This window comes from Lepidochelys olivacea, assembly GCF_965140295.1.
Source record: "Lepidochelys olivacea isolate rLepOli2 genome assembly, chromosome: 1".
Lineage (NCBI taxonomy): Eukaryota > Metazoa > Chordata > Testudines > Cheloniidae > Lepidochelys > Lepidochelys olivacea.
In genome coordinates, this window is record NC_140411.1 from 112229827 (window position 1) to 112243224 (window position 13398).

A 13398-nucleotide genomic window follows, 5' to 3' on the forward strand; every position below is an offset into this window, starting at 1 on the left:
CTTGTCTGAATTTTCTGGTTTGTTTGAATCTGAAATACAGAGTGAAACTCTGGTGGATGAACTCCCACAAACTGAAAAGTGAACTATGTGCAAATTGGAAACCGTTTCACACAACTCTGCTACTCCACTTTTTATATTTAACAATGTTAGGAATTTTGTTCTTAGATGTTCCATTGAGGTTTAATTTCTTTTTTCTTTTTCCCACTAGGCCTTTTCTCAATTATCAGAGGATGTACTATGTTTTCATGCAGATGTTGTCTAGTGGTCCTGCATGGTTGGGTATCATTCTGCTCATAACTGTCAGCCTTCTTCCAGATGTACTCAAGAAGGTTTTATGCAGACAGTTGTGGCCCACAGCAACAGAAAGAACCCAGGTAAAAATATCTTTCTAAGTAGATACAGTGATATTTACTATGAATCCTTAAAAGTTAGAGCCCTTTAGCATTTTAGAAGCAATAAATGGAAAGAATAGAAATCATGTTTATGTTTAGTGAGAAGTATGTGTTAGTCAATTTCTGCAGTGTTGAAATTTCACTGGGAGAACTTTTTGATCAACTCTTTCATAATTTATAAGACTGTTGAGAAATAGTTGATGGTACTGATCCAGGCAGTTCATTACAGCTATATACAATGGAAAACCATGTAAAGGTGTTTCCTGAGCACAAAATAAAGCCAATAGCAAGAAGGCAAGTTTTCTTAACCAAATTCAAAGTAACTCTTTGCAAAAGCAGTTCCACTCCAATATCAAAAGAAGACTATATGAATGTTTGTTTAATTAATCAATCTAGGATTTGTAAATTTAAAAATTAATATGCATAAGATGACTAAGTAGTTTACTACTGCTAAAATATCATGTTACATGACCTATGTAATCTAATCATTTCCTAGGAAACTATATTACTCTTGTTTGCTGTCTCTAGTGAGGCTGTAGTTTTTATGAAAAATCGTGCATTTAAACCAGTTGTTCTCAACCGATTTACCATTTTGGGCCACGTATGCAGCTCTCTCTGTGTTATGTGGGCTGCATCCACACAATATATATACTATCTGTATAACACAGAGGATATCACATGGGCCACAGCTGTGTGATAATTGGCTGCAAGTGGCCTGTGGGCCGTGGGTTGAGAACCACTGATTTAAATATTACTAATTCATAATGCTGTTAGCTCTTTTCATCTATAGTTAAGCTTATCTTTATTTTTGTTTCTTTCAGTACTCTTTCTAGAATTAATATTCACATATATGAGATGCATATATTCACAACATACTGAAGTACAAACACACTGACATGCACTGTAGTCACATCATTGAAAGACAAGCCTGTTTTCAGATCTCTACTTTCCCCATTCCTTTGATCAGCCAACAGGAGAAACTACTGTATAGTGTCAATGCAAAACTCCCTTACTGACGAATGAGAATGGAGCCAAACTCAGGTGGTTTGGATGGTAGCCCACAGCAGTACTGCCGAGGGCCATCAGGCCAGTTCCAACCTTAAAACTCTCATATCTGTAAGGTTTCAGAGTAACAGCCGTGTTAGTCTGTATTCGCAAAAAGAAAAGGAGTACTTGTGGCACCTTAGAGACTAACCAGTTTATTTGAGCATAAGCTTTCGATGCATCCGATGAAGTAAGCTGTAACTCACGAAAGTTTATGCTCAAATAAATTGGTTAGTCTCTAAGGTGCCACAAGTACTCCTTTTCTTTTTGCATATCTGTAAGGCAACTCTTAATGCCATTATTCTGCATTCCCTGTATGTATAAAACTATAACTGACTGATTTCTATAGGAAAACCAAGCTTGTAGGAATAGCAGAATATTGGAAGAAGATTTCTGCACAGATCAGATTATAGAATTTTTCCATTTGGACCTTTGAAGATAGGACTCTTCAGTATATAACTGCTACTTACAGAAGCTCACTATATCAACAAATCTCTGACCTCTATTTAGGCTGTGGGTGCTCAAGCTAAAACCTCTAACGAGAGAGAATGAGGATGGGTTATAAAACAAAAAAATAGAAAGAGGGTGGGGGGAGGATGTATATCTAATGGCATTTCTCAGTGCCATTATGTGTTAATGTTGGAAAATGAACCAGCTGGAAAGCAGAGTGGGCTTAACACTGGCAATGTTCATTTTTTAATAAGCTCTAATATCACTAGAAAATCTTTAGCTTTTAACCAGATTTATCCCTTGTATTTCTTTCTTCTCTCTCTCTCCTCCTATCTTCCAACCTGCTTTTGCCTAAATAACCACTACCTTGCTTTAAACATACATGATGTGCACGATTACTTCCTACAATCTTCTGGGGAAATCAGAGTAAACATCAGTGCCTTTCTGTTGAGCAGTCCACCATCTTTATGCTTTCTCAGACTTCAAGCAGTCTAAGTTTCTAATGGAATAAAAGGTGATTTTTTTCTGCCTTTCTGCATGCTTGGCCATTTCATTCAAAGGACAGTAGAAAGCTTAATTATCATCAAAACCTGTTTACTGTTATCATTGTCTCCACTTCTGACTCACATATAAACTACTAGACTTAAGAGAAAAATACTTTTTTGGATTAGATTTTTCCTCCTTATGTTTATCCTAAAGTTTTTACACATCATTAGTGGTTATCTGAGTCATCTTTGTCACAGTCATTTGCATTTTATGCAGTAATATTTCTGCTTAAGGAATCAGAGATCTGTGACTGTTTCCCTCCTTTTTGAAGCACTGATGTTTCTATAGATGAATGCACATAGTGCTTGCATTGTAACTGACTATGTTGACTGTTCACCACACAAAGAAGTGATAAAGCCCTTAAGCAAGATGATATTGGTTTTACCATTATTTCTAACTTAATACAGAAATGATGGTATTAAGCTATTTAATGGCTCTTTTGTAATGTGTCTACTCCACTACCGTGGGGAAAAATGCTGCAACTCTGATCTTTTGTTCTGCAGCCATTATTTCCAGCAAACATGTTCCATTTTTTAAAGGAAAATTTCCTTGTATTCTATTTCATGAAATCCTATGCTGCTTTCTAGAAAGAAAAAACATCCATAAGATCAGAAATACTGTTGAATTCAAAATATTTAAATTAACAAAAACATTAATAGGAAATAGACTAGTGATAGATGCCCTTTTATAGAACAATTTAAGGTGAAATCATGTCCCCATTAAATTCAATAGCAAAGCTCTCATTGACTTCAATGGGGCCAGTCTCTATTTCAGATTTCATATTCATATTTTCTGACTGACCAACATAATAAATAGAATTTTTTTTAAGTGTGGTCATTTAAAAATGAGTTGTTGCATAAGTCACAGGGAGGACATATGAAGCTAATTTTGAAGTTCAAATTTTTGGCTAAAATTGTCTTCTAAATATGCTAGAATTGGTTTGAACTAGCTGCTTGAACAGCAATGATTTTTAGTTTTTGAGTCCCTTAAAATGATAAAGCCTTCTTTATAATATAGTTTAGAGGGCTTCTGCAACAGCTGAAAATATACTGAACCAATTCTGGCTCTACTGAACTTTGTATTTCTAACCTTGAGATTATTTGTGTGTGGTGAACAGCTATTTACCATCCGTTACCATTAAAAAAAAATTTTTAAATATCATTTAAAGTCTGTCACCATTTGAAGTTCACTATCAGAGGGGTGTTGTATATGCTGGGATAAAACTATCGATAATTCTGCAAAAGCTTTGGAGGAATCTATTGCTATGAGTAATTTCAGGCCAAAACCGGCATGCACCTCTCAGACAAGTAGGCTCAATAATTACAGTGAAACTATTTGCCTGTGTGAGGCAAGCTGAATTTGACCCTTTAATTTGAAATTACACGTGTATGGTGTTTTCTCTGTTATCTATCATACACTGTGGTCATGTGTTATACCCAAACTGCATTAATTTATTACATTTCCACTACCATTATTCTTTCTTCCCTCTAACTAACAGCAGAGATGTCTAATATCTGGCAACACTCATTTGAAAAATGCAAAAGCACTTCAAATTATCTTCTTCCCACTTTTTTATTGGCTCTGTAACTGACCGTTATTCTAGTAATTGAAAATATTTATCTAACTCAAAAATGTCAAGCATTTTATCTGAGAGTGGTGAAGAATTTTACATTTTTGACCCATTTTTAAAAAAAACACCTTTCCCTTCCATTTGGTTGCTGACTGATATTTTCTCTTTAATATTTTGCTTCAGTCCCAATTGCAGGTCATCCACCTTGTTGTTAAATCTTTGCCCTTTGTTGTTTCTAGAGGAGCCAAAAATGGTACTTTGCTTTAGAAAGGAATAATGGGGACTCTGCATACTTCCACTTTCCTATGCGTATAGCCCTGTTGAACTAGAGTGCTTTTATTACATCAGTGACCAATAAACTATTATCTTTGTCAAGTCGTTGGCTTCTTCTCTTTTGAAAAAAAGAGGACAGGATTCTGCTGTGGAAGAACTTGAATCCCATGACAACTACATTGACCCTGAGTAGTCTTCAAAGTGACCTCCTGTAGCACCAACCCTCATCAGTTTTCAAGTGCAACTGCCTACTTCTTCAGTACAGAATCATTCTGCAAATTAGTAAAGGGGACAATTTGCTCCTTAATTTTGGTGGCTGAGCACTTTGAGCTGACAGCTCATAAATAAGGCTACGATTTTGTCAGGGAGGTCATGCCAGTCACAGAATCGGTGACTTCCAGGGACCTCCGTGACTACAGTCGGTGGCACCCAGGAGCTGCGGGGTCCTGCGGCAGATCATGGGGGGACTCTGCAGCTCCTCATTTTGTCACCGATATTTTTAGTAAGAGTCACGGACAGGTCACGGCTTCCCTGAATTTTTCTTTATTGCCTGTGACCTGTCCGTGATGTTTTCTAAAAATATCCATGACAAAATCTTAGCTTTACTCATACATAAACATTCTACCAGCATAGCTAATAGCCTTGTTCCAGGGCAGTTTTGACATTCTTATAAGCACTGTGCTCTCAAGTCATTTGATCATGTCATAAGGAAATCTCTTGTTAATACAAATAACTTTTTCTGCTGTAATTAATAAATAGTCAAAAGAGTGCAGCAGAACACATACTCATTACTAGTTAGTTATGGTACACTGTATATATCTCTGAGAGAGTGATTAGTATTCTATCAGTGGAGTTCAAAATGGGATTAAAGCCACTCTGGGTAGGCAGTATGGCTCAGGAAATTAACCTCAGGATTAGGAATATGCATTTTGCTTTAAACCTAACTTTAAAAAAAAATCTGTATTGGAAAATTTGTTGCTTTATATGACCTTGATACAACAGTTAGATTTTTATTCTTTACATCTTGACAAATTCACTCATTTCACTCATGTATTCAGCAGTAGTCTCAGTGTTTTTCCTCATCCTTGCAGAAGAGTATGAAACATAAAACAACTCTAAATGCACTGGCGAACAGCGATGGGCCACTTCTTGAAGGAACTCTTTCAGCTTCCGAGGCATAATTAGATCAATGCTAGGTAACAGTATTGCACATGTTGCCAGTTTGGAGTCATTTCTATTGGTTTTCTGTGCTATTTAAAACTAAAACTATTTCCTCCAGAGTTTTTGTTGTGCTTTACCAGTTTTGATATATGATATCATTACCCTTTTCTTGGAGATCCAAGTTTTTGTATGATGTATGTCATATCACAGGTAAGGTCTTTTTGTCTCAGACATGTAACAGTAAAGGGCCCTGATCCTGCAAAGCAATCTGCCTGCGTGGATCCATACACCCACAAGGGGTCCCATTGAAGAGGATTGGGTTTAAGAGATTAAGTATTGTATGACAATTGCTTTCATATTTATAAACTGCTTGTTCTCATGCTGTATCTGGGGTATTGAATACATAGTATACAAAGAAATAATACTTAATCATTAGCAGTTTATTCGCCATAGCCCCGGTTCTTCTCAGACACATGTATAGACCAAATGCAGACAAAACAAGACGTTAGACGTACAGAGTCTTAAAATGCTGTAGGTACTACTGAAAACTCAAACATGGAGCTCCATGTATTATGTCTTTTGTGTGATATATATTCCTGGATGAAAAACTGCATTAGAATGGCATTCAAATTGAAAGTACATAGCAGTAATTTAAGGTAAAAAAAAACACAGGGATTTTGTAATTATCTCCAAAACAGGCATTATAAACCCAGAAAATTTGGAGTTTAACATGTTTTGATTTCTTTTAAGGTTAAAGTACAGAAAAGCGTCGTTAAAACACAGGAAGAACCTTAATTCTGCCCTGTGGTGACACCATGCAATAACGATATAGTTACTATTAATGTATTATTCTGGTGTCTGGGGTCCCTGATTAGATTAAACTGCTTTTCAGGTTTTTTCTCTCCTGGTGTCACAACCGAAGTCACCATGGGGAACCTGTGAGGGGCGGTCAGGAAGGGTGAGTGGAAATATAGAGGGTACAGGGGTGTTCATTGGTCTTCAAAGATAGTTGTGGGAGAGGGTGTTATGTACGAGAAGGATCTTGTGTTGAGACCAGGACTATGTATCAAGCAGGGACCTGGAGTGGGGATAGAATTCCTGTGTGCCCAGGGCAACAGTGTTTTCCCATGGTACTAGTGGAAAAGCAACATAGGGTCATGAGCTCTTCAAGCACAAAGACATTGAGACTCAGGATCTGGGTCTCCAGTATCTCCAGTCTCATTAATACCAGCTGCCTTACCCAAACAAACTCCCACCTGGACCCATGAATATACCTTGCTTCCCACTTTACTTCTTCCCATGGTTGCCTCACTGTTTCCTGATACCAGAAAACAACAGTGGGGTAATCAAGGGAGGTCAGAGTGACAGTGTGTGAAGAGAGTGATAGGTGTGTGGGGGAGCCAAGGGGAAGCATGCAGGGAAGTGGGCTCGGGCGGCAGGGAAGCTGTGTTTTCAGATATCTTGTAACCCTGCAGAGCAAAACACAGGCACTTTATACCATTCTTAGGGGAGTTTCCCAGTTTTGCAGTGTGGACACACAAATTCTTTCTAGCCCTGGACAATCCCAAAATAGAAGACCTTGAGCTCATGACATTTTATATATAGAACAACACATCATTTTTAGAGGTATTTAGGGTAACTGGCTTTGTGGGTTGAGGGATATGAAATATAGTTCCTGTACACTTCTTTTAAAAAAAATCCTTTAAAAAAAATTTATAAAATGCTTTCCCATAAGATGCGATGTATATTTATCTGTTTTTTTCCCCTTAATTAATGCCTGTCTTTGGTCTATATATGTTGAAAAGATTCGGGGCTATATTAAATACCCCTCTGCTGAATAATTCCCTGTATTTGTCTCACTGTTTGTCTTCAAAGAGTGATTATACTGTGGAGTTAAAAAGAGAGCCTTATTGCTGGTCTTGAGCATATACAACTGGTATTTGAGGGTTGTGATTGTTATGAAAGAAATAATGTCTCAGGCAGGTTTTATAAACAGAAAGGGGATGAAATTACTAACATTGATGTTTTTTACCTCCTTTTGCCATTTTTTGTTTTGAACAGAGGAGATAGGTTTTATTAATGGTTTATTAATTTGTTAATGGTTTAGTTATTACTCACGAGAAAGTGACTGATAGCATTGGCTTGAATGCTTAAGGTTAAGCATTGGTTTAAGGTTTATTTTCCTCTCTGATATAGCTTCTTTAACCCATAAATATTAGTTATATGTGCATTTGCAGAGGAGAATAGACCACTGCTTTGGGAAGGCCCAGTGCAAATTTCCCCTCAGTCAGTGCACATGTACTTCAGTCTTGTCATGCAATACTGCTATTATTGTAGTCCTGAGTATTTCCTGGGTAGATGTTACCCATTGTGCTCAGTTATGGGGTGATTTTGTAGCATAGATAAATATTAATGGAAGATTAGACTAAGATAATACTGTGATGTGTAGTATAAATTGCTAAATAGATCCATATGTAATCCAAGCAAGATCTGAATTTAGATCTGCAGAAGTAAAGAGCTAGTGCATTTAACCCCACTGTGCATTATCATCTATTAACATAAACTAGTTGAGGAGAATTCTCTCTTTGGAAATGCTGTAGAAAATATATTAAATTATTCTGGCCTTTTTAAAATTCCTGCTACACTGATAAAAGGTCAAGGATGAAATGATATTTAAAGCAATATAGCAAATTATAATGTAAACCTGGTAATAATTCTCAAATTGAAAATAATCCTTCTAATCCCCACTCTGCTCTTTAATGAGACATTATCAACTTTATATATGAAGAATAGCTGGCTCTCTGATCTCTAAATCTAATGTAAATTAATCATGTAGAAATTGGCTGATTGCTCATCACTTTGGGATTGAAATGAACAAGCCAGACTGGTGCTCTAGTGAGCACTATGTGTGTGCGAAAGGCATAGTGCGTCTATTAAATGACATTTTTTTAGGATATTTGGCTATTTTATTGTCAATTTACTGTGTGTTATTTCTTTGGTTTTCTTGACAGATTATGTCCAGGCACTGTCGGGACCACATTTCAGAATTCACACCTCTTGCATCTCTGAAAAACCCAAGATATAGGAGCAGTGACTGCAGCAATTCCCCAGCCAGGAGGTCTAATTCTCATTCTAAAAAAATGATGTTTACGCACTGGAGAGGCAATGATTATTCAATACTTCCATCCATCTTTGGCTATTCAAATAACCGTTGCAATTCCAGTGCAAGATACTGCTACAGTGGGTCAGGTCTGGAAACATCCGTATGACAGATCACCAATTCAAGCCTTTAAGAACTGCATTTTTCTTTCTTTTTTGCAAAAACAGGAAACGTCACAGAACTGTACTAAAATACACTTGGCTTTTCCTGTCTGAAATAATGTTCAGACAAATAGGATCAAGAGCTAGAAGTATGAATCTTTCCAGGCCTGCTGGCCCCTTTTTATGTTTTGAACTGCTGCAGCAATGAACAATCTGCACAGTCTGGTACTGTGAGACTGATAGCACTAGAAATTTTCTTCATGCTATGTCAAGACGTTTGTGCGTTCATTGCTTCTGTTGTCATTAGTCATTTCTGTATTACTTGAAGTGTATAATTTAAGTCAATGACCTACATTTTGAGATCAACAGTTTTAATTTTCAGCCAGAAGCAATGACCTGAGATAACTCCAGTGAAAGTCTCTTAAAGAATATTTAACAAGTGCGGTTTCTGATTTTCCTCTGTACTTTTTTCTTTCTTTGCTCTTTCTGTAGAACAAACTGGTGTTTCCTCTGTGCAAATCTGCTTTCAAGAAACACTCTCTAATATTCACTACCTTGTAAGTGGCTAAATCAGGTCTAATATGGTTTTAAGTTAGTTTCCCCTGTAGAAAGGTAGACTAAATAAATTTTGCTTAGACTAGATACATACCATATGGAGTCAAGCTGGCTGTCAAATACATAAAACCATCAATATTGACATTTACTCAGTTACTGAATTTAAGAATTCAGCCTAAAATGTCTGAATTTAAGAATAAATTAACCAGTGTTCCTATCACTTAGCTACCTCTCTGGAAAAGTGCATGTGCATGATTCTAAATTATTCATATTAGGAAATATTGGTGGGTTAAGCTTTTTCCTGTCAATGACAGGAAATAGTTGTTCATAACCAATCTTTTATGCTACCCAAATAGAATTTTTTTAACATCTCCATTTTTGTTCCTTGATTCTTATTTTGACTTAATGGCTAATGGATCCACTATATGTATCTTATTCTGAAGAAGCCAGTATATGTTTGTTAGTCTTTTGAGACAGAACCACTCGATGGCATGTGTCTATTACTGTGGGTTAAAACATATTTCTGGTAGAAATGAGTCTGACTACAAGCTGTATGAATTATTTAAAGCATTACAGCCAGCTTGTGCTTCCAATTTCTCAGCAGCATTAATTTTACCTTGCACTGTTTTTACTTAGCTATGTACTTGCTTGGTTTTTGGCCAGTGTTTTATTTGGGGTGTAAAAATGCCTCAAGGTTTAATCGAACACTGATCAATTTTAATGTACCTATAGTTAATACCAGATAAACAATTGTTTCCATTAATGTTTCTGGCAGGCCATTAGTTAAATGTTTATTTCTAAATGGAAACTAAGTATTTGGGATGAGAGCTGCTGCCTTTATTAGAAAACTTGACCAGGGTATTGTTTGCAGACTTTTTAGTGCTGTAGATAAGGGGGAAAGGGGAGGATTTCATTTTTGTGTAAAATAACTTAGAAGTACATGTTTTTTAAATACAAGTAAAATCAATGCACTAGGAAATGTTTCACACAAACATTTACAGTGATCTCTTCATAAGAACCAGTGACCTACTGTTAAGAAACACTGGGGAAAACAGCTAGAATTTTTAAAAAGTGAATTGTGAAAACTTCATTATACCAAAGATTAGAGAGAAGAAGAAAAAAGTCTGACAACCTATTAATTGCCCTATAGAATGATATTAGGGCATCTTTACCATTTAACATGTAGCAGTTTTCAGTTTCAAACAATGCCATCATATTGGTCACATACTGTAATATTAATAAATATAAATTTATTTATATTTGCCATTGCATATTTGAATGTCGGTCAGTTAGAACTGTCCCCTATATAAAACACTGGTGTATATATTTTAAAAATATATCTTATATGGGTATACGTTTTATACCAGTAGTAGTGACAAATTTCCTGTGTGCAGTTAACAAATTATTTGTAATGTATTTTTTAGAAATCTTAAAATTGCCTTTGCACTGAAATATTTTTCATACTGTAGCTATTTATAGATCTGGTTTACACATACATTTGTTAACACACCATTTTTATTATTTTTAAATATCTGTTTTGAAGGCTTTTTTAATATTTGAGTTTTGGCCACTTAAATTTTAGCTTACAGAGGAATTGTGGCTGAATGTTAAAATTCTAAAGAATGTTAAATTAGAAATTTAGGTGTCTTGCTCTATCAATCTCACCCAAACTACTGATGTTTTGATGCTGTTTATTATAGTAGTGATTAGTGTGATACATTTTCCGCTTATATACTATTACGCTCACTTTTTTTATTCTGTAAAGCCTCATCCTTTTCGATTTTTTTCTCATTTCCATCCTTCAGCCTTAAATCAGAAGACTTTGGCTTGATCTTGAAAATGCTTCATTCCTGCGCTGCCTACTAACAAAACAGTTTACTGCAACCTTCTTACGGCCCAACTCTTACCTAGAAATCATTGACAGAGATTTTATACAGGCTGAAACACTTTGTGTTTGGGGAGTTGTTTAAAGAACAAAATAGTTTTATTTAACAAAGTCATTTTTGGGAGGGAGAGAGATGTTTCGCATTTACTAAGTCAAAGCAGAAATATCTATTAAAACTTTTAGTTAAATAGTTGTACTATATTTGTCTGCAAAAATATGCCATCTAAATGAAAAAGGCATATGTTCTCAAAATTAATTTACACTTGATACATCTTTCCTTCAGTCCCTTGTTACTATAGCCAACCTAGTCCAATGCAGCAGATGTTAAACTCAAGAATTTCATTGTAAATGGATCAGATAGGACACACGTGTAAATGTAAGTTATATCTAAACAACATTAGAAGGTTGTATTATTAATGGGACATGGTCATTTGATGGACTTTTGTATGATGAAAGAAATTTCAGGAAGACGAAAAGAACAATTCATATAATTCCTCACTTGCCTTGTTTAAATTGTTGCAGCTTTAACAACAAAATACCTTCATAACTGCTTTTATAAATGTATTGGAATTGGTAGGCATCAACCAAATGTTTGTGAAGACTTAAAGTATTTCAAGCTTCTTAGCTACTGAAGTTCCTGTATTCCTGCAGTGGCTACTAGCAAAATACTGGAATCATTTTCATTGTATGGTACACAGTAATTAATATGGTTTGTTCAACCACTTAATATAAAAGCTTACAGTTAACTTTCTTGCTTGCATTAGCCTGTTTGTCTTGATCCCACTGGCTTGCAAGTATAAAAGGAAACAAGTTTAATTGAGGAACTGCACTATTTTGGAAAGCCAGTGGGATCATTGTGATCATGCTACTGTCTGTGAACAAAGCTTTAATGGAAATTTGTCGAAGTATTATGAAAGTGTAAGTATACATGATTCTACTTTGCAGAATAATCTAAAAATCAGTTTATGTAGCTTTAATTTTTTACCATATGAACGTATACAGACTTTAAATTGTGGTGCTTCTGACTTGTTGTATTGTGTGCATATACTGTCACTTAAAATGTCCTCATTATATAATGTAAAGTAGACTCTGCAAAAGTGCTGTTGGGAATGGGGGGAGAGTTATCAGTGCATTAACCATTTAAGATCTCTCTAGTCATCTGCACCAAATACTGACATTTATTTTTAATTGTACAATGATAGGTGCATTTATCTGAAAATAAATCAGCCTTCAAATCTAAGGTTTAGATTATCCTGTAACACTTCATTCACCTGACCTAAACAGTCAAATAATCATACATTACTGTAAAGTTTATTTTCAGTGCTATTTTTAACTTTTGTTTCTATAGATACCCACACATAACTTGTTTATATATACTCATTCATATTTTGGACATTTCTATAGAATATATAAGCAGGAGATATGAATCTGTTTGCAATAAAATAAAAATTAAAGACTGGTTTAGCTTGTTGATAAGCAATTAAAATCATTTAAGGGTCAATATGAAATGATTTCTTATTAAACTGTAATAAACTGTAAGTAGATAATAGACTAATAAAGTAGTGTTTTAATCTTACATTGATGTGTTTGTATTCACATTTTATTTTAGTCGTCTGATCGTGTCAGCTTCAGTGAGCTTTGTTCATCGTGACCAAGACTTTTTTTTCTTTTGCAGTAGTTTGAAAAAGGTGTTACATTTTCAGGAAGCCATATGTAGCCAGAAGAGGAGCAGAGTGATAAAAATGAGAGTTCACTGGAGGCTTAGGTGTAAACACAAAATCACTCACTCTGGATTGGTTTTAGTGCAGAGGTTCTGGGTTAATACAAATTGGCACCAGTCTGGCAAAGCTTCATTCCTTACATGCAGTTTTACAGCCATCAAGCTGAAAAAAATTCCAAACAAAAACTATAAACCATACCGTGTAGCATATATTTTTCCCTAGTATTCTTTTCCCTGGAAAACCTGGGTTTTTCCCCCCCTGAGTAAAACCCTTCTTTTAAGGTGTTTTCCAATAGGTAGAGCACTACCAAATTCATGGTCCATTTTGGTCAACTTCACAGTCATAGGATTTTTAAAATTGTAAATTTCATGATTCTAGATATTTAAATCTGAAATTTCACGGTGTTGTAACTGTAGTGATCCTGACCCAACTCTGAAGGCAAGAGTACAGAAGTAAGGGTGGCATGGTATGGTATTGCCACCTTTACTTCTGTGCTGCTGCAGGGGGAGCGCTGCCTTCAGACCTGGGTGCCCGGCAAGC

General features: G+C 35.6%; 1 protein-coding gene across 2 annotated transcripts in view; it reads left to right on the forward strand.

Moving 5' to 3' along the window:
- Nucleotides 1–12628, forward strand: part of ATP11A (ATPase phospholipid transporting 11A) — a 231298-nt gene extending 218670 nt beyond the window's left edge. Inside the window, exons 28-30 of one of the 2 annotated variants that reach the window (XM_084616792.1) lie at nt 209–374; nt 5367–5471; nt 8448–8582. In XM_084616792.1, coding sequence (XP_084472918.1) covers nt 209–374; nt 5367–5456 — 256 coding nt within the window. In that variant the 3' untranslated portion in view covers nt 5457–5471; nt 8448–8582. Of the gene's footprint in view, nt 1–208; nt 375–5366; nt 5472–8447 lie in introns of both variants that reach the window. The other variant, XM_084616791.1, reaches the window with a different exon arrangement.
- The last annotated feature ends 770 nt before the right edge of the window (nt 12629–13398 follow it).